The sequence below is a fragment of the Panulirus ornatus genome, chromosome 20 (genome assembly GCF_036320965.1).
Source record: "Panulirus ornatus isolate Po-2019 chromosome 20, ASM3632096v1, whole genome shotgun sequence".
NCBI classification, from domain to species: Eukaryota; Metazoa; Arthropoda; class Malacostraca; order Decapoda; family Palinuridae; genus Panulirus; species Panulirus ornatus.
In genome coordinates this window covers 15,924,966-15,946,464 of record NC_092243.1, presented here as the reverse complement: position 1 = coordinate 15,946,464, position 21,499 = coordinate 15,924,966, and the positions used below count along the sequence as shown (strand labels likewise).

General features: G+C 44.0%; 1 protein-coding gene across 8 annotated transcripts in view; it reads left to right on the top strand.

Moving 5' to 3' along the window:
• Positions 1 to 21,499, top strand: part of alpha-Catr (alpha-catenin related) — a 975,683-nt gene that overhangs the window by 480,369 nt on the left and 473,815 nt on the right. For all 8 annotated transcript variants that reach the window (XR_011714220.1, XM_071674733.1, XM_071674732.1 and 5 more), the window contains one exon: positions 8,482 to 8,677. Coding sequence is in view for 7 of the 8 variants with exons in the window: in XM_071674733.1 (XP_071530834.1) it covers positions 8,482 to 8,677 (196 nt within the window). In the remaining variant the exon portion in view is untranslated. The remainder of the gene's footprint in view (positions 1 to 8,481; positions 8,678 to 21,499) is intronic.

Below are 21,499 nucleotides of genomic sequence, written 5' to 3'. Positions count from 1 at the left end.
TGATTGGCTACACTATAGTCAGTAAGATACATTACCTTTCGTTGTTTACACGATCCGTCAGTAGGATACACAGTCGTATTCACACATCCGTCAGTAACGTACACCACTGTTGTCTACAGTATCCTTCAGTAGGCTACACAATATTCCCTAAACCTCCGTCAGTAGGCAGGCTGCACTACCGTTGATTAGCTACTGTTCCGTCAGTGCACCACTTTCATTTTCCTACATTACCTTCACTAGACTACAATACCGTTAGTGCACTGTCAGTCGGCCACCGTCAGTAAGCTATACTACCGTCATTTCACCACCGTCAGAACACAACAATAGCGGAGCAGCAACAGCAGCAGCAGACAGGGGTGCCTCCCTCTGTTGGCCGAGATTTGGCCGGACTACAGCTTCCCCAGGCCTTTTTGTACAAGTAAGGGGAGAGAGGAGATTATACAGGGTGGCTCCTGAGTGAAGGTATCTCATAAATATAACATTCCATTGTGGGAAAATGAGAAATATAAAAGTATTTGGGGTGAGAAGACCAGATATTCCAAATCGAATATTGAGGACAGTTGCTAAGTTTAGTAATGGAAAAAAAAATAATGATCGTTATGTAAAGAATATCCAACCAGAAGATATTGTAAGTAACTGGCATGAAATGACGAGTATCGTTTATACAAGAAATGCCATAGAGGAGCAACAGCGGATGGAGAAAAATAGTTTTTGGTTTTATCAGGTAATTCTGCTCGCTGTTGTGCCTAACAGTTAGCCTCATTTTTTTCTGGATATATTCTAATTTCAGACAAAAGGTTAACTAACTGTTGTTCTTAGACAACTGTGGTAATAAATTAAGACCTTCATCATAACATGAACCGGGCAAATGCTGGTCCATAAGCCAAAGTAAGGAATATTAGACCTGCTAGTCAACCAGGATAGACTAAGCTTATCATCCAGTTTCTCAGTCAATGTATTCATAATCTAACCAAAGACATATTATCATCATGGTCCCTAAACTAACCAAGGACGCATTGTCATCATGGTCCCTAATCTAAGCAAGGACACATAGTCAGAATATAGAATAAGGAAGAAGGAACGGAATAAAGGCATAAGTATAGAAGGTCTATGAAGGGAGAGAAAAGATGCCATGGGGAAGATGGAGAACCTAACATGATATCACTCACTGTAGGCCTAATGTTGATTGGCTTATACTTAGAGTATGCCACCTGAAGGACATGGTAGAAAAATAGAGGACACATCTGGAAGATAACACAAGAGGTGAAGAGACTAAATCAATCCGTAATAGGAACTTGACACCAAAATAAAGAGATTAGGAGATGCTATCATCATGAGTACCCGTAAGGCAGACCATGTAGGGAAGGAGAAGGAAGGTCTAGTGGCTGATTCTGTGGCTGAGGATGGCCACAAAGCAGAGGTAACTGGAAAGAAGTTGGAGACTAGGGACTCTAAACGAATAGGCCAAATGATACACTGAAGAAAACCAGTGAGGAGGTAGGGCATTCAAAGAAACATGTGGCACTGGATGGAGGCCTAAGAGGCCACACTTGGTTCAACACACCTGTGTGGCGACGAAAAAACAATTATTTGATGAGGTTAAAGGTAAGGAAGACAACATAGCACGGCTGCGGTCGATAACAGAATGATTGGCAACGAAGTTGTATAGACGGAGGTTTAGACGAAAGCGTATGCATTCTTTGGTCTGGAAGAAGTTTCTCATCTAGACGAGAAGAAAATGGAAGCCAGAGATATGTCAAAAAGCTGCTTGATGCGGTGGACTTGACAGACGCAGGTCATGATGTCGTAGAAGTCGGGAGAATAAGGAAATACGAGCATAAAGCTGAGGAAAGGTCAATAAATATAACATTTGCCGTGTGACTGTACAGTCAGGAGGAGTTTAGGCAGACGAAAAAGAGGAGTTCAGCAGAGTGTTTATCAAGAATGGCAAACCAAGAGAATAGAGATCCGGAGGAAATTGGCAAAAGGTGATGTACACGAGTAGGATTGAGTCAGGCTAAAAAGAGGACAACATACGTCGCTGTAACGCAGGGAGACCGAAACTAAATATATAAATATACCCTAAGCTGCACCTCCTATATACAGATGGAGATAGACTGATGGCAAGCGGAAAGGAAATGGAATCGAAGGTTCGTATGTGAGAAAGTAGCCTGGATATTGTTGGATTGGTGGAGACTAAAGGAGCTGCGGTTAGACCTACGCCAGCCCAGATGGAGACACGACAAGAGTGACGGAAGATAAAGGGGGAAGGAATGACCATCTTAATTAGGAACAGCCTTAAGTTTTAGTAAGTATAATAAGATGATGTGGAAAGGAAGCTGTGGTTTCGATGAATTATACATGACAGCTAGAGACTGAGTGTGAACGAATGTGGCCTCTGTTGTCTTTTCCTAGCGCTACCTCACGCACATGCGGGGGAGGGGGATTTCATTTCATGCGTGGCGGGGTGGCGACGGGGATGGATAAGGGCAGACAGTATGAATTATGTACATGTGTATGTCTGTGTGTATATATATATATATATATATATATATATATATATATATATATATATATATATATATATATATATGTATACGTTGAGATGCATAGGTATGTAAATGTGTGTTGTGAACGTTTATGTATATACATATGTATGTGGGTGGGTTGGGCCATTCTTCTTTCGTCTGTTTCCTTGCGCTACCTCGCTAAGGCGGGAGACAGCGACAAAGTATAATAAAAAAGATAAGATGATGTATTCAAATAAAACATAATGGGAAGAGTAAATATGGGAAAGAATTTCATTTTGCTGTGGATGATTATAATCCTCCATGAAATTTTCGTACACTCCAACAAAAACTTAAAGAAGACAATCAGAAGGCGATTACGATGATACACGAAGCAATGATGCAGTCGCTCTTCACAAACAGGAAATTTTTTATAATGAAAGATTATAATTATATAAAGAGGCAGCCTGGTAGAATCTGAATCCTCATGGAGACAAAGATATATGGAGACACAAGTTCTCAAAGTGTATACAGGATAATATCCTGTACCAGGAGCACGCTAAGCTCAGGGGGGCTGACACGCCATCTTCACTAAATGTCATCTTAACAAAAAAAAACGAGAAAATGATTGATCATGTGATGCCTGAGTGTGTTTATGTGGTAACTGATGACAGTAAGTAGATCAGAAATGAAACGGGACATAAGGAGATATGATAGAGGCAACTACATAAAAGACTGAGTAATTCTCATGGTAACATGAGATGTAGACTAGAGATCAGAAGACACGATTCTGGTTATTCTTGTGGAAGGGTCTGTGAAATTTTCGGTAAAAGAGCAGAGGCATGCGTACCACAGCTTCACATACAGAGGTTGAAAATGAAAAAAGAGGGAGATGTGGCGCAGTAAGAAATAGAACGCAAAAGTATAGTGGAAAAATACTATGAAAAAGATATGGGCATCACTGCAGCCAGCCAGTACTTGAAAGGTATAAAGGACCAAGAAATGAATATAGTTGGAAAATCCAGGAGGAGCAGAGAAACTTTGAAAGTATACGATGGAAAAGGCAGGAGACATTAGGAAACATTTCCATAAAGTCATCAAGAGTAAACTGTCAGTTAAAGGAAAGTTCATCAGACGAGAATTCAGAGGAAGAAGCCCTGTAGGTTAATGCAAAGATATGCGAGGAACTGAGTTACAAACTCAAAAGTTTACATGAGATAGACAGACAACAGGAGGCCTGATTGGCTCACGGCTGGGTTGTATGGTAAAAAATAAATAAATGAATAAATAAATAAATAAAGGCTTTAAACTTGACAAGAAAATGTAATTCTGCTCAGTAGTTTTTTATGCTATCACTGACTTCATGCTGCTGCACACTTGCCTTTTATTGTCCCCGTTATCGCTGTCGTGTATGCAGTAAATTTCTGACCTTTTTCTCAGAGTATACCCAGGTTTATAAAATATTTGTCAAACGATTTTTGAAGGTATTTATAGTCTTAGCATTCATTGCATCTGACGGTAACTTATTCCACTGCTTAATACACCTATGGGAAAAGAAGCTTTTTCCTACCATAGTACTTCATCTTTGGCTTTGAGTTCTACTCCATTTGTCCTAGTAACCGTATTTTCTTGTATTTCGAAAAGATGTTCGTGATTTATTTTATCAAACTTGTCTACAATTCTGAATTAAGTCGCCGCTAACTCTACGTTTTTTAAGGGAAAAGAGATCCAATCATTTTAGCTTCTCTTCGTATGCCAGATCTCTAAAGGATGGGATCAATTTTGTTGCTCATCTTTGTACGTGTTCTCATTTTTCCTCGTCTTTTTTTAAGTTTTGGAACTAAAACTGGACTACATATTAAAGGTATAGTCTTAATAGAGAATTATGAAATGTGAGAATTGTTTCTGGTGTCTTGTAATCTATGTTCCTGGCTATGAAACCTAACATTTGCTTGCCTTTTTTACTTGCTGCTTGGCACTGTTTAGTATATATCAGACTGTTGCTAATGACAACTCCAAGGTCCTTTTCTTCATTTGCTTCAGTTAGCGAGTTTCCGAATAGTTTGCATTCGTAACATATATTCTTGTCTCCAAAGTGAATAGATTTACTAATGTCTACATTGGACTTCATTTGCCATCTGTCTGACTACTCTGCTATCAAGTTAAGATCTCTTTGAATCATTTGGTAGTCCCGCATGTTTACAGCTCTATCCACTGGTTTAGTATCGTCAGCGAATTCGGAGATCCTAGATATGAGACCGAGTTCTAGGTCACTAATGTATAACATGAAAAGAACTGGGCCTAGGACCGACTCCAGTGCCACACCCCTTGTTACGTCTAGCCAGTCTGAGGCTTCGCCGTTTAATACTACACGTTGTTTTCTTCCGGTAAGCTAGTCTCTGATCCATGTACATTGGTAGACACTGTAGCCATAACACCAGGGGTATGGATGGAATGGGGAAGTCGTCATGGAAAGCATAGAATTAGATGGAAAAGACTGACAGAATGATAAAAGGTCTTAACCCAAGTATGTTCTTGGTCCAGATGACATTTCGCTGTATGTGCTAATGAAGTATGCAGATACACTTGACAGGCCTCTTGAAACGTTATCCAAAAGGTCGGCGGAGGATGGTAAAGCACTAAGGAAGTTGACGAGGGCAAATGTCATACCTGTCCTAAAGAAAGGAGACAGGGAAGTGTAGCTGAAATACAGATCGGTGTTCCTGACGACAGTGTTGTATAGAATAATGGAAAATATAATCAGGAAGCAAATGGATGGTTACTTGCAAAGGAGAACTACCTAAGTGAACAACAACATAGACTCAGGGATAGAAATTCATGGATAACGATTCTCAGACTTTTATGAGAGAGTGACCGTTTTAGATGGCCAGTATGAAGGTCCTTCATTGTGCTGTCTGTCTTTTCTATCTAGTTCACTGCTTTCCAAGACGACCTCCCCATTCCATACCCCTAGTGTTATGGCTATAGTATGTACCATTGTGTATAAACTTTCGAGGCATTTGTTGCCGCACCACTTTAAAGGCTACTAAAGAGGTGATGAGGTCCTCAAGCAGGTATAAGGAGAAAACTCTTCCACAAATAGGTTATCTTAGTGGAACTTTCCTTTAAAGGGTTAAGGGTCACAGTGGTGTGCCGCAGGGTTGAGTCCTGAGGCCAGTGGTTTCTTAGATCGAAGTAGATGATTTGTTGAGAGGTTGGATTCCTGCCTGAATTCGTTTGCGAATGGTGCTAAATTGTCACTGTATGTTATAAGGGAAATAAGCTGTGAAAAGAATTGCTTCATCATGCAAGGGGACTTTGATAAGCTCCAAAGTCATTGTATGGTTGATAAAATTCATCCCATGCAAATGCCATTTCGTAAGGATGAGGCATTCTAAAGCAGGATTTATTACGAGTACTTTTTAAGCAAGGTATGAGCAGCAGGAATCGCTGTGTGAGAGTGAACTGAAGTCGACGTTGTATCCACCCCTCATCTTATGAGAACTAAAGAGCTATCTGTTGGCAAACATCAGAATTGCACTCAAGCACATATATAAAAAAGAATAGTCGGCAAGCTGTTTACAGTCGTAAATTTGGCCAAAACTAAACTCCGCTTCTCCAGTCTGGTCAGCGCACATAAGCTTAGAAATCAAATAGAAGAGGTTCAGTTCAGAGAAAGTCAAGAAAGATGGTACCGATATTAAGGGAGTTGAGATGCAGCTGGAGGTTTCATTCCATTAGATTTTCCATCATGGAAGAGAGAAGAGTAAGTTGATAATTGATCACATGTTTCAAGTGTTTACCTTAGTATGACTGACGTTAATAGTGAACAGGTCTTCGAAGGATGACGAGACAGAGGTCGGAAGATGAAACTATGAAACGTGTCAGAAAAGATGGGAAGAACTTTCATAGTGTACGAGTAGTGGAAGACTGGAGTGAAGTGGGTGACGAAACTATGAATGCTGACAGTGAACGGAAGTTTAGAAAGTTGTACGATAGTAAGAGAAAAAAGAAATGTTCAAGAGAAGGGACCCCATAACTGTAATATCCTACCACCCTGTGGTATGGGTAATTACACCCGTCATTAGGCTACACTACAGTCATTACACCTCTGTCAGTTTACTGCAGTGTCATCAGAACACTACCGTCACCAAACTACACTGAAATAGAAAACGTTTTGGTATTGTTAATAAAGCTGTGTGTGTGTGTGTGTGTGTGTGTGTGTGTGTGTGTGTGTGTGTGTGTGTGCTGCAGTAATGCACACGTTGGGAACACGTCATCTTTAGAGAACAAAGATCCACAAATTATTGTTAAATTCACCACTTACCATTACCAACACTGCCGGTAATACATCGGATCTGCTTGTTTTGCCGACGTCCTCTCGGAGCAGAAACCTCGGTGGCTCACTGGCTCAGCATGAGCTATTTCTCTTGTGTTGGTGAGGAGTTCGATTCTCACGGTGAGCTGGAGTTCAGGGTTGCCTGATTAATACCCTCGCTTGTGTTGCCTGATCCACTCTGTGCTAGGTCGTCTGACGGGCCCCACGGCTGGTGTACATATCTATGAAAGTTATTTGCTGTTGTAGTCATGACCTCTCGTACACTGCCGTGTGTACAGCAGTGATCCTGATGTCTCGTACACTGCCATGTGTCTGCAGTGTTCCTGATGTCTCGTGCAGTGCCATATGTACTGCAGTGATCCTGGCGTCTCGTACAGAGTCATGTATACTACAGTGTTCCTGATGTCTCTTGCAGTGACATGTGTTACAACAGTGATCCTAATGTTTTACACAGTGCCATGTGTATAGCAGTGATCCTGATGTTGCATACAGTGCCATATGTACAACAGTGATTCTGATGTCTTGCACAGTGCCATGTTTACAACAGTGATCCTAATGTCTTGCACAGTGCTTGTACTGCAGTGATCCTGTTGTTTCGCATAGCACCATGTGTACAGCAGTGATCCTGATGTCCAGCATAGTGCCATATGTACTGCAGTGATCCTGATGTCTCGTACAGAGCCATGTGTACTGCAGCGATTATCATGTCGCGTGCAGTACCATTTGGATTGCAGTGATATTGTTGTTTTGTACAGTACCAAGTGTACTGCAGTGATTAATATGTCTCATATACACGTATAGTGTCATGCGTACTGTAGCGAAGCTCACGGTTTGTACAGTGACATGTATACTGCAGTAACCTTGATATTGTGTGTAGCGTTATATGTACTGCGGTGATCTTCATGTTTGGTGCAGTGCCATGTGAATTATAGTGATCTTGTTGCGTCGTGCAGTGCCACGTGTAATTTGCAACTGCCATTCCAAATCGAATCACTGTATTGCCATGGCGAATTTAGTAGAAAGGTGATAAGGGATTTTTCCCTTGTGTATATTGTTCATGTTTGTGTTATGTTCTCCGTGTGGCAGGAGTGTGGGGCCCCAGCAGTGTTTTACCTCGCCAGGAGCGGGGTCCCCCACCGTCTGTTGTGAGGATCATCTTAGGAATTGGCAGTTAGGTCCTCGTGTCAGTGAGATTCGCTGTGATCCGTCATCCGCTGGTAATCATAGAGTTATCCTGTTGATATGGTTTAAAGTTACATGATAACATGGTTTTGTGTCCCTTTATGATACGTATCAACTGATATGTGATTTACGTAATTGATAATGAAATATTACAGTATGTGTCTAAGGTACAGAACAAGTGGTGGCTGTAGGAGAGGCTGTTGTATCATATCTCTGACGACCCAAGAAAAAGGATTTTCTTGTGAGGCAGGTGTGTCTCTGGGGAGCCTTATGTAACTAACTGTAAAGGACAAAAGAAGTGGTGTGGGCGGCGGCAGTGACTGGCAGCCTGATCCTCCGATACGTCAGGCTGCAGATGGGTAGATACACTGCCGTCTGCTGCCAGGTGGGCCGGGTGGGCGGGTCAGGCTGCAGGCTTATCTTCCCTACTAACAGCTTTCTCCTCACCTACAGATCAGCACGCTGGTAACCTCCCCGGGGGAGCGGGGCGGGGCGGGGTGCGACAAGACGGCGCGCGCCCTCTGCCGGGTCGGACAGGCCGTCAACGTGGCTGTGGATCGCTTCGTTACCGTGGGAGAGACCATCGCCGACGACAACCCGGAAATCAAGGTGGACATGTACGAGGCCTGCAAGGAGGCGAGGGCTGCAGGTACGTCCCAAAGAAAGGCTAGGAGGTAGTGCCCTTCCGCCACCAGCTACAACTCCCTACTTCTTCCTGTCGGGGGAGTAATTTTCATGCCTTATCCTCTACATAAATCATTCCCTTTAGCGTGTCCGTCAACAGGATTCATTCTTCCAACTCTTCTCTTCAAAGAAGTCATTATCCCTTCCTCTCGACAGGAGAGCTACTCCTCTCCCCCCCGCTCCTTCCCTCACCTCCTGCAGTAGTTACACAGCCGCCCCTTCCATAGATGTTCCTTTTCATGTTTCTTTTGATGAGTCCTTGGCCGCCTTCCACCTTACATGCTTCCTTCTCTCCCTCCAACCCTCAACACATTCGCCCATGATCTTTATATAAACACTGTCTCATTCTACCCAGCACCATGTCCCTAGTTACTTGATCTCTCTCTGGCCTTTTGTTAGTTACGTTTCTACCTGCCATGTTATTCCGTGTTCTCCCATGTGCTACAGCTGTACCCTTTCCTTCTCCAGTATTCAAGCTGCTGGTCTTGCAAGATGCACAGGTCTATGCTCCTCTTTATTTACATCTCCTTGTTCTAGATGTCCTACACGTTCTCGCCATTTCCTCTGCTGGTGCCTCCAGGTTGCCTCCGATATGGCCCGTTGAGGCAGCAGATGGAGTGCTGGGGGTACAGTAACGTACCAGGGGTAAGGTAGAGCCAGCCGTCCTGAAAAACTCAGGGGAAATATCAGCGCGAGTGCTAGACACAAGGAGAGCGGGCCAGCGGCACCCGAGCATCTCCGGCCTCCTCGCTCTCCTTCTGTTCAAGAACCTCACTCAATCGATAGTTTCCCTCCTCTCATCTCTGCCTTCCCTTTCATCTGCCGGGAATTATGTATGTTTGTATATAATTTTTCAACATGGTCCTCCCCACTTGCTGTATGCGTAGGCGCACTTACGCACTCCTCGACAAAGGGTATTATTCAGGATGAGTGATGATGGAGAGAGAGGATTAAAGAAGCCCTTTCATGTGGGGAAGCACTGGCGACATCTTCATAGTGACGTGGTAAGTGGAACGCTGGCTGCTGGGAGACGAGGAGCAGGCAGGCTGGAGGATGATGATGGAGGCAGAAGGGAGGTGTAGACAGTGAGAGCGACGGAAGTCCAGTTGTTAGGCGAGGGAGGAAGGAAAGAGTTGATGATTTAGGGAACGCTTTGTGGTAGAAGCTTGTGGCTAAGATCCTGGGATGACTGTGAAAATGTTCGTTAGAGTAATAAACTCTCCCGGTACATGGGCTGTAGGGGAGGAGTATGGTGCCGGCAGTGAGTCCATGGCCACCCGTTGAGGAAAAAAACCACCGACTGTGGTTCTACAAATAGGGAGGGCCGGCGAGGCGCGAGCTGTAGAACACGAGTTTTCATTTCCAGAGTCCGGGAAGACTTACACGCTGGCACCCACCGGGGCTGCCATGGGCCTGCTGACCCAACATCACCCACACTGGAGTTACCATTGCTTGCTTGTCGGGGGCGAATGACGTCAGAAGAAGCATCTTGTGGACGCTTGCGGACGGGCTAGTGTTCCTAGTTGTGTTTGATGGTGATGTTACGTTGCTGCCCTAATGGAGTGTGGCAGTGCCCAGCCGGAAGTGTTACCTTCGCTGAGGAAAAAAAAGGCTAAGTGAATGTTTCACACGAGGATCAGTGGAGTGCAGGAATGGACGAGTTTTCTCCTCGCGTGGTGGAAGACGTGAGAGTGGAAGGCAGGCAGAGCACAAGGGTATGGTGTTTACACAACAACGTGGGAGTAGTGTTGGTGTATTGATGTCTCCTCGGCCAGTCAGTTTGGCTGTGAAGGAAATATGAATTGTCTACAGTAAATAAAAGGGAATTCACTTGGAGTTTGGTCATTGAAAACAGGAGATAAACATAAGTGCAAACTGTGCTTGATGGTGTTGTGGACAACAGAGGTCAATATTATGAGCGCTGAAAATACCGTTAATCTGAACGGGGTAGAATATAGCGTTGCCATCAGTGAAATGCACTGTAAAAAGAGCGGTTTTGTGAAGACGCCTCAGGACAGTTTGTAAAGCGAGAAGCAGCAAACATGACGGTAAAAGTAAAAAAGAAAAAAGATTTGCAGCACCTGTTGAACCTGCCGTGTTTTGTGAGGAGGTGGGCGGCTGTCAGTGAGTGGGCGCACTTGAGGTGGGAGGCTGCTCAGGCACTCTGAGGCAGCCTAACCCCTATAGACTCAAGTAGACTACTGAAGAAGAGGCCACAGCACCGCCATCACCTTCCGTCCGCTCATTGACTACTAGTGAATGTTAGTAATGTCTTCTGCTAGGGTAGTGAGGACCTCATGCAGGTGGCGTAACCCATAGCTTGGTGGTGTGGCATGGGTCACCACTCATGGCTTAGTGGCAGTGCACGGATTCACGACCTATAGCTTGGTGGTGTGGCACGGGTCACGACCCATAGCTTGGTGGCGCGGCGCTGTTCAAGACCCATGGCTGCATGCTGTGGCACGAGTCACGACCCATGGCTTGGTGGCGTGGCGCTGGTCATGACCCTTGACTTGATGATGTTGCAAGAGTCACATGGCTTGGAGGTGTAGCGCGGGTCACAACCCATGGCTTAGTAGCAATGCCCGGATCATGGTCGTATGCAACCAGGCACAGCGTCTGCTGCAACGCACATCTCTGGGATCCAGACCCATAACAGAAGGCGAGCCATCAGGGCGCGGGACTGTGGTGCTTCTTCCAGCAGACAAAGACACAGCTGCACCTCTGCCAACCAGCTCGGCCGACTCCGTCACCCAGCCTCAGTTAGATTACAGATGAAGACGGCAAGATTGCACCGGGGATAAAATGCTTTTGGGTTTTTAAATGCGGAAAGAAAACGGTCTTGTAATGTTGTGGTGTGGTTGCATACCGAGCACGAATCCATCCGGATGGGTTGTACTACCACCTGAATATATCCAATCATGTACTTGTACTTTGTGTTATCATGTATTTCCACTTAGTTCATTTATCTACTGATGTATGCAGTAAAGTTAATTTGACGTCCATTTAGTTATTGATATTCGTACTTACTATTTATCTATCGGCTCTTCAAGTTTTAGGTTGCTCACACCTAGTCGGGTTGTCACTTGAGTTCGGCACCGCCAGCAATCTGGCAGGCTACGCTGTTTGTCCCAGAACATTGATATTCATTTGGATAGACCAACTGGTAGAGAGGCCTTCACGAGAGACGACCAAGGATGCGCCTGCTGGCGACACACCTTCTAACATTATCAAAGTAATTCGGACTTAGCATGGCCTGGGCAGGATCATTTCCATTATCATTATCACTGGCCCAGGAACGCTCTGGTCAAGAGGCCAATGTTTATTTTTCTGCCTAACCTGAACTGGAAAGGACTGGCCTTGTCAAGCTTGATGCTAAACTGACCTACGAGAACCTGGGTCAGTTTTTATCTAGGTATGATATGTCACATTTATCCAGTTTTGATTTGGTTTGGTAGAAATAAGGTTTTAAATAAAAAAAAAAAAAGAAGACTTTCATCTTTCTTAATTGGTACATTCAGCAGAGCGAAACATCTGCTTTGAGATTGCACAGAAATGCGTTTGATTACGTTCGGGAGGATTTTTAGTTTTTCAACTTCACTATCCTATCTCCATCTATATAAACCACAAATCCAAAACGCTATCACTGTCTTCCATCAAGAAAAACTCGTTATAGACCATAAAGTCTTCCGTTTTCTGTCTTCCCCACACACTCCATGTCCTTCAGTTGCTGGTAACATATGATATCATCGAAGTGTCATGTGTTCAGATGAAAGGAGGGTCATGAAGAAGAGGTGGTGTTGCGTGGCGTAGCAGGCACTATGGGGTCCCGTGATGAGGTTCTTCCCTGCTTCAGGAAGACGCTGCCTGCTGAGTCAGACCGGAAGAGACCAGCTGAGGACCCCGGGCGGTGTTAAAGAGGACGGCCCACGCCAGCTGCCGCCCTAGACCTGACCCGCAAGAGCAGGGAAGTGGCCTGCACCAGCTGTATCATGGCGTGCACCAGCTGTATCATGGCGTGCACCAGCTGTATCATGGCGTGCACCAGCTGTTATGTGGTGAGCACTTGAAGTAATGTTACCTTGTTCATGTCTGAAGGTTCAAGGCGAGGTCAGAAGATCTCATCGAGGTCAAGCCTCAAGAGGAAAGGAGACAAAGAAGAGAAGTAATCTTGAGACTTCTTGAGCGTGTGGAACCCGTGCCTCTCAAAGAAAGGAGGGGAGGCCATAGCTTTTAGGAGAACCATGTCATGCCTTATGAGATAAAGGATTGTAGGGAAGAAATGTGAAGATAGGAACAAAAATAAGACGGCAGGAGTAAATTGCTTTTAGGGAAGATCACAGGAGTGATGCTGATGAAACAGAAAGTAGAGCCTGTGTTCCTGATAAAGAGGGTCTAAGATAGTTCCCTGGGCGGCTTCTGTATACACTTCAACACTCTTAAGCCAGGAGAGTGGATCTTTCTTGGGCGGTCGCTGTCTGCAGTCTGCTGACATGGAGGGTGTAAGATGGTTCTGGGCTTCACTTCATCGCTCATAAGTAAGGAGGGTCGTGCTTCCCCGGGCGGCTTCTGTCTTCAGTCTACTGACGTGGAGGGTGTCAGTTGGTTCTGGGCTTCGCTTCATCGCTCATAATTAGGGAGGGTGGTGCTTCCCTGGGCGGCTGCTGTCTAAGGAAATGGAGCAATGAGACAGGCACCAGGTATAGTCTGATGCGTGTCACTAGCGGCGTGTAGTTAACCAGATGTAATGTGTTGTCAGTCATCAGTCACACCGTTGAATGGTTATGTCAAACAGCGGTACTTCTCCCTACACCTTGCTGTAGTGTGTGCAGACCTGTGACATGCAGCAGCAGTACTGTGACATGCAGCAGCAGCAGCATCGTCTCGCGACGTAAGAGCAGTCGCATCGTGATGTGGTGGAGCAGTGTCATGCCCTCATACTTGTTGTGTGGTGCAGCACTAGTGTCATACGTTCGTGACAAGTGCTGCAGGGGAAGCATCAGTGTCTTACGATCAGTACTGGTGCTTTACCACTGCTAAAGCACTGCTGCTGTAAGGTGATTTAGCAGTGTCTTAGCACTAATGCTGTAAGATCCAGCAGTAGTGTCATACAGTCAGCACTAGCACTGTAAGGTGCAGTAGCGGTATTATACGTTAAACACTAGTTTTATAAGGTGCAGCGGTAATGTCATATGCTAAGCACTGTTGCTGTAAAGTGCACGGCAGTGTCATGTCTTCAGCACTGGTGCTGTAAGGTGCACAATAGTGTTATAGCTTAACGCTGATGCTGTAAGGTGCACAGCAGTCTCATATGCACAACACTGGTGCTGCAAGGTGCACAGCAGTGTCATATGTTCTGCACTCGTGCTGTGAGGCGAAGCAGCAGTGTCATATGGTCAGCACCAGCACTGGAAGGCTGCAGTGGCAGTGTCATATGGTCAGCACTAGTGCTTCAGATGCGGTAATAGTGTCATTCTTTCGGCACTATCGCTGTAAAGTGTAGCAGTAGTGTCGTAGAGGCAGCGCCAGTGCTGTAAAGTGCAGCAGTAGTGACATGCGTATTTCAGATTTGTCCCGTATTGACTGAGTTCTTGCTGTATTTTTAACATGTAGTATTCATGCCTCGAGTCAACAGTTTTTCTCTCTCTCCAGAGACGCGATCGTCCACTGGGACATGTATTGTACGTTGCAGTGTGGTACATCGAGCATTCCATTGCTTATACGTGTTTATTGTGTTGTACCTACAGGCATGCATACGTTGTACTACAGGCAAGCATATGTTGTACCTACAGACAAGCATGTGTTGTACCTACAGGCAAACATATGTTGGACCTGCAAACAACAAACTAATGTGTGTCTGCATCAATATGTGTATCATGATACACATATGTAATGCTCGTAATATAAAACACTTTTTTGTCATTAGAATATATATATATATATATATATATATATATATATATATATATATATATATATATATATATATATATATATATATATATATATATATATATATATTATCCCTGGGGATAGGGGAGAAAGAATACTTCCCACGTATTCCCTGCGTGTCATAGAAGGCGACTAAAAGGGGAGGGAGCGGGGGGCTGGAAATCCTCCCCTCTCGTTTTTTTTTTTTTAATTTTCCAAAAGAAGGAACAGAGGGGGCCAGGTGAGGATATTCCAAAAAAGGCCCAGTCCTCTGTTCTTAACGCTACCTCGCTAACGCGGGAAATGGCGAATAGTTTAAAAGAAAAGATATATATATATATATATATATATATATATATATATATATATATATATATATATATATATATATATATATCTTTTCTTTCTTTTAAACTATTTGCCATTTCCCGCGTTAGCGAGGTAGCGTTAAGAACAGAGGACTGGGCCTTTTTTGGAATATCCAAAATATTCCAAAATATATATATATATATATATATATATATATATATATATATATATATATATATACATATATATATATATATATATATATATATATATATATATATATATATATATATATATATATATATATATATATTAAAATAAATTCAGTAAGAAGTGCGAAATGATAGATCAAGATAAACGCCTCTGTCAGATGTTAACAGTTATATTAACATAGAATATACACATTTTATTGTATCATTGTCTTCATCATCGGTTCCTGTTTAAAAGACAACACATTTCGCCCACTTACCAACACTTGTGTCCCGTACATCATGATGGTGAACACCACCAGCAAACACATCACCTGGCTCACCGAGATCTGCTACACGAACTTCTTCACCTTGTTGGTCACATCTTGCATCTCACATGTCTAGAATTTTATCCTTGAATCTTGGACCTGATGTGGTCAGTGTGCTCCACTGATGTGCTTATCGCCACCTGCTTGCATCCCTAGTATACCGTAGTAAACACTTCCTCACAATATAGATGACATTCATTGAACTGAAACTGCTCACCATTATGACACATTATACCAGCACGTAAATCTACAGACAATATTCCAACTGTGGTTGTGCAGATCATCGTGTCTTCGTGAACTCGCTGGTACCTTAGTCTTTACTCGGTCTTGACCTGCCATTGTTAAAAGGTTTACTGGCAATGTCACAACTGACTATACACAGGTCTTCTGTCATTCCGTCATCCGGGAACTTCATCATCCAATCATCCTGGAAGTTAAGAGAACAAGGTGAGGGATATACATACACTACAGGGAATGAGATAGTTCAACATTTTCTCGTTAAAATAAATCGTATCGCCGTTAACACCCGCCTGCAGCTCTACTATCTGTTTTCCATAGGATCAAATTGTGCAATATGTTGTGGGGTAAAATTAAAGGTCATACAGGAATTTCCCCATGGGTGCCACAATGGCATATACACTGGACTCCAGTACAGTATAACCTAAATAACATGATACAGCAACAACTCGCTTGATCGACCCTACTGTAAGGGTCAGCTTGTATTGCCCAGCGTTTTACCCTACAACAACAACAACAACTAGGAAAGTCTCTGCCCCAGCAGCCAGCAAGTCTCTCACCTCCGAAGACTGGACGGAAGATTTTAATACATTAATGTATTTTGATATATTCGTCGTTTGATGATATACTGGACCTCACATCACTTGCATGAGGCTATTCAACAGAAAATATCCGTTGGTAAACAGACACACGTGAAGTGCGAGGCTGGAGAGGCAGGCACCAGTCGCCTACCTAGCACAAGCCTGCAGCGCTGCCTGGCCCAGACATGATAACGTACACTGCTCTCCTCATCATTACCAAGGACGTTTTTGCACTTTATGCCGTCTCACTTTGGGATATGTTTACGTCCTTCTCATAACATAAACATTCATATAAAAAGCTGATCACCAAAAAGAGTGTAATTTGGCTTCAGTCATAGTTCCTTACCGCAGGATCCTCCTAACCATGTAAACGGAAACAGACGAGGGAACCCACTTCCTCACCTCCCCCGTTCTTGGCTATGGAATCTAATTGCTCTCCGAGAACGCACGACCGGGCAGACATCTCTATAGACTTTAGACTGCCATCGAAAGGAAGCTTACGGGAATTTATGGTCTTCCTTAATTGGGGCCGGAGATTACAAATTCATTTTTCTCCGGGCGAGAGCAGTGCGAGCTTGCCCGCAGTGTCTTGGCGTACCAAGGCGTCTTGCTGGTGTTAGAGGAGGGGGAAGCCCCTGGACATACGGTTCCGGCCTGAGATAACTTGTGAGACATCTTGAACTGAACCTCAACCACTACAGGCCACAGTGTTCATACACGGTTATCATGTACTGTCTGAGGTGATACTACAATGTCACTATACTGTATTATGTGCCGAGAACCACCTTACTGTATGATGTGTCTGAGTGTCACTCTACAGTACATTGTGCCAGTGCCACACTACAGGATGTTGTGCCAGAGTGCAAGTCTATAGAATACGGTACCACAATTCCAGTCTCCTTCATATGACACTATGCGTCAGATCCAGCCTCTACCACCTCTGGCATTATTCACGAGTAGTAGCCTCTATGGTGCCTCCAGCTATACCCCAACCTCCACGATCTCTGGCACTATGCTGTCGTGCCAGATTCTAGAAACCCTGGCACTGTGCAGTCATGTCAGACTCCTCAATCCCTAACACTCGACATTAGCGTCAGCCACCACAGTCCCCAGCAGTGTACAGCAGTGTCAGCTTCCACAGTACCTGGCAGGGTACAGAAGTATCAGTCACCACAGTTCCTGACTCTGTACAGTGCAACAGTGTCAGTTTCCTCAATCCTTAGCGCTAAAAAAGAAGTCTGTGCCAACCTCTATGGTTTGATACTGTATAACAGTATCATCTTCTACAGTCTGTTGACACCATACAACAGGGTCAACGCTTACAGCCTTTGATATGCAGTAGACCCGGCCTGCACGGCCCCTGACACAGTACAGCAGCATCAACGGCCATGATCTTTGGCATTATGCAAGAGTGGCCGCCCACACGGTGTTTCACACACCACACAACATTGCTAGCCGGGTAGGCGTCTGGCGCGGAACAATTAGAACAACTGTAGCGTCGTGGATCAGGACAGAGGGAACCATAACAATGATATGTGGGGCGAGTAGCACCTGACACCAAAGTGTGGCTGCTGCTCTTTCATTTCTGGAACTCCAGAGTTGTAAGGACTCTCTTCACTTCCAGCCTTAGGCTTCCTCCTCGTTTCCAGTCCCAGGCCTTCCTCCTCGCTCCCAGTCCCAAGTATTCCATGGCTTGCGAGGTAACTCGCTTCCAGTCCCAAGTATTCCATGGCTTGCGAGGTTCCGTTTCCTTGCGACTTTAGAGCATCAGCCATATATCCAAGTGGCTTCCATTTCCCAAAATCTTCTCTTCCAACCCAAAGAAATTAATAGATTTACTAGCACTGCCAGTTCTAGTGACTCCCATCCTGAAAGTTCACTTCCATTTCCAGCTGGTCACCAGGTCTCCAGATGGTTTCTGAATCCAGGAAAATGATATCTTTTAAATTTCATACTCAAAAGTTTATCATCATCTAGTTCGCCTTTTAACCCATGACCTTCCCTAGAATAATAAGTTATATCTAGCACCTTTGCGCCTCCAAGGTTCTTCTTGTCCCAGGAAACTTACAGACGTCCCGGTCATCTTTAAACAGCGAGATGACCCACAGGTTTTTAAGTCGTCTTCGGTTTCAAGAACTTTAAAACCTTTGAGTTCGAGGTACTTCACACTCCGCCAGCAAAAGCGAATTTCAGGGAGAGCGTTGGCAGAGTGGCGACGGGCGTCGGTTGCAGAAGCATACACTGATCCAGAGCCTTCAATAATCATGAGTTTCCTTGTGGAAACTCCTCAGGAACGAAGAGAAATCATCATTCTTGCATCGCAAGTCGTCTTCTCGACACCAGCCAGACACCGACTTAAAGGGCGAAGGTCATCAGAGGTCACAAATGCAGAGGTTTTCCTCAACGAGGCAGCCCTCCGAACCACTGCTTGGTGTCTCGGGACGTGAACGTCATTTAGAAGCATCCTTAAAGTCGTTAGGCTATGCATCAGGCCTTCATGAGAACTGAGCAGAATTATCATAGTTATTTTAGGAACGTTTAGTCAGATATTCTTCAGCGGTGACCTTCAGAGGCCAATTAACTCTGAATAAAGCTGTATTCCTGGTTTGCCTCACACCGCAAGGCTCGGGGTATGTTAAGAGAATGATGAAGGTCAGAGGAAGGGAAAGATAAAGTAACCGAGGCAGACACGAGGAACAGAAAAGGAAAAGGATGATGAACAAAGTCAAGAGGAAAGGAATTATGCGTACCAACACAGGATCGGCCAGACAATCGGCCACGAAAGTAATCGTAAGAGTAGTAAGGAATAAGCGTCAAAAAGTGAGAAACGAAAGACTTGATAGAGTTGAATAGACACCATGGCCAACCCTCGGAGGCGCGCCAGCAGCAGTCGTGTGCCCTGTGTTGTGACAGCTGCAGCCTCTCACACATGGAATATTCTCTCAGTGTTTGGTCAGAATATCTACACTGACCAGTAAGGAAAGTGTGAGGCAACCAGACGGATATAGAAGCGGACGGCTTCGCTGCGTCCCCTTTCCCTTCTCGGACGTGGTGGAAAAAATCGAAATAGACAAGAGAAGGGGAGACGAACAGACCCAACTTTGAATGAAAAGATCCGCAGAGCCTGTGACGAGAAGAATGAAATATTGATGAGCGCCACCATCTGGACTCCGGGACGGGGGTGAGAAGACTCTGTCCCCCCCGCCTTTTCGTCCCTCAGTGACGTCAGGCCTACGTCACCTCGTGCGTCATCTATGACGTCACTCCAACTCGATGTTTCAGGGCTCCCATCGTAATATCTCTGGCTCATTTCACATTAACGAGATACTGATAATAATAGTGTACCCATGTATTTGATTCATCTTCGCGAGTTGAGGTCTTCGTTGGGTTCATTTGTGTGGTTAACCTCTGGGTTAACCATGTGTAATGGTTTCGCTTCATACGCAAAGTTGTAACTCACTGTCACATTCGTTCACACTCAGTCTCTAGCTGTCATATGTAATGTTACCGGACTCTACATGCTCAAAGTTATACCGTGAACGACGAGTCACCTTTGGCCGGGCAGTTTCCTGGACAGTCTCGTCACAGAACTTCTCGCTTCAAAAGAGTCCATCATTTCCCAGCTCCAGCGTGGAGCGCAGCCTTGAAGCTGAAGAAGCCTGATAAGGGTCCTGGGTTCTTAGTTACAATGATGATGAGAGTAATAATGATAATGATAATGATAATGATAATAATGAATGTTGATAATGATAATGATAATAGTAATGATAATAATAATAATGATAATATAATAATAATAATAATAATAATAATAATAATAATAATAATATAATAATAATGAATAACAATGAAAATGATAATAATAATAATAATAATGATAATAATAATAATAATAATAATAATAATAATAATAATAATAATGATAATAATAGTAATAATGATAATGATAATAATGATAATAATAATGATAATACTAAAGACAATAGTAATAACAATAGAAATGATAATAGTAGTTTATATTATTGTTGTTGTTGTTGTTTGTCTGTCTGTCAGTGTGTCAGTGGAAAAGTTTAACCATTGACCCCAGGTTAAAGGTCGATGGTATCTAGGGTGTAGTGATGGGGGTACAGTGATCAGTACCTCAGCAGTGAAGAGGAAAGTTTGGCTGGGCTGTAGTGATGATAGCCATGATAGTGAAGACTGGAGGCCTAATGATGAAGAGTAAACGCAAACTGATTCACACTTGGTTCAAGGCCTAATTGAGGCCAGCAAAGGCAACTTTTCAAAAGCCTTATAGATTATACTTAGTTCACTACGTTCATTGTAAATAGCAGCCTTAGATCATAATGAGGGTACCTCAGGATCAAAGGCAGAATTCAGGGGTACCAGAGTCAGGCCTTTAAGGCCAACAAAGCCACTTTTCAAGGTTCAAGGTTGCCAGTCACTTTTTCCGTGAAGCGCCGGGTGCCCAAGTAAGCAAGTAGTATAACAATGATTTCCAAAAGTTTGGGAGTTTACATGAGAAGTTTACACGAGAAAGGCAGACAACAGGAGGCCTGATTGGCCCACGACTGGGTTGTTTGGTAAAAAAGAAATAAAGTTTAACTTGACAAGAAAATGTGATTCTGCTCAGCAGTTTTTTTAAGCTGTCAAAGACTTCCTGCTGCTGCACATTAGTCTTCTACTGTCCCCGTTACCGCCGTCGTTCATGCAGTTTATTTCTGGCATTTTTCTCAGAGTATACCTGAATTTATAAAGGATTTGTCTAAACTACTTTTGAAGGTATCTATAGTCTTAGCATTCATTACATCTAACAGTAACTTATTCCAGTGCTCAACACACCTGTAGTCTTTGCAGCAGCACTGGACCCCTTCCGTCCAAACAACCCCGTAGCTAACCACCAACCTGCAAATAGAGATAAAAAAAAAAAGCTTACTTCGGTAACCTCTACCCATAAATCATCCCAACCCCCGGCAAAAGAAAACAGACCAAAAAACAAGAACACCGAAATGACCCAAGATACACAGACAACCTCCCTTTCATCTCAAGTCTTCAACACCGTTCCACCAGTCATACACCCACCTGGGCAACGCTCTCAAGGTACATACGAGCTACCCCTTTCTCGCTACCGCTCTGGATGTCTCCCATCCCTCCAACAGTACAAACACCGATTCATCATATGTCAAGACCCTTCATGCCCACGTTGCGACTT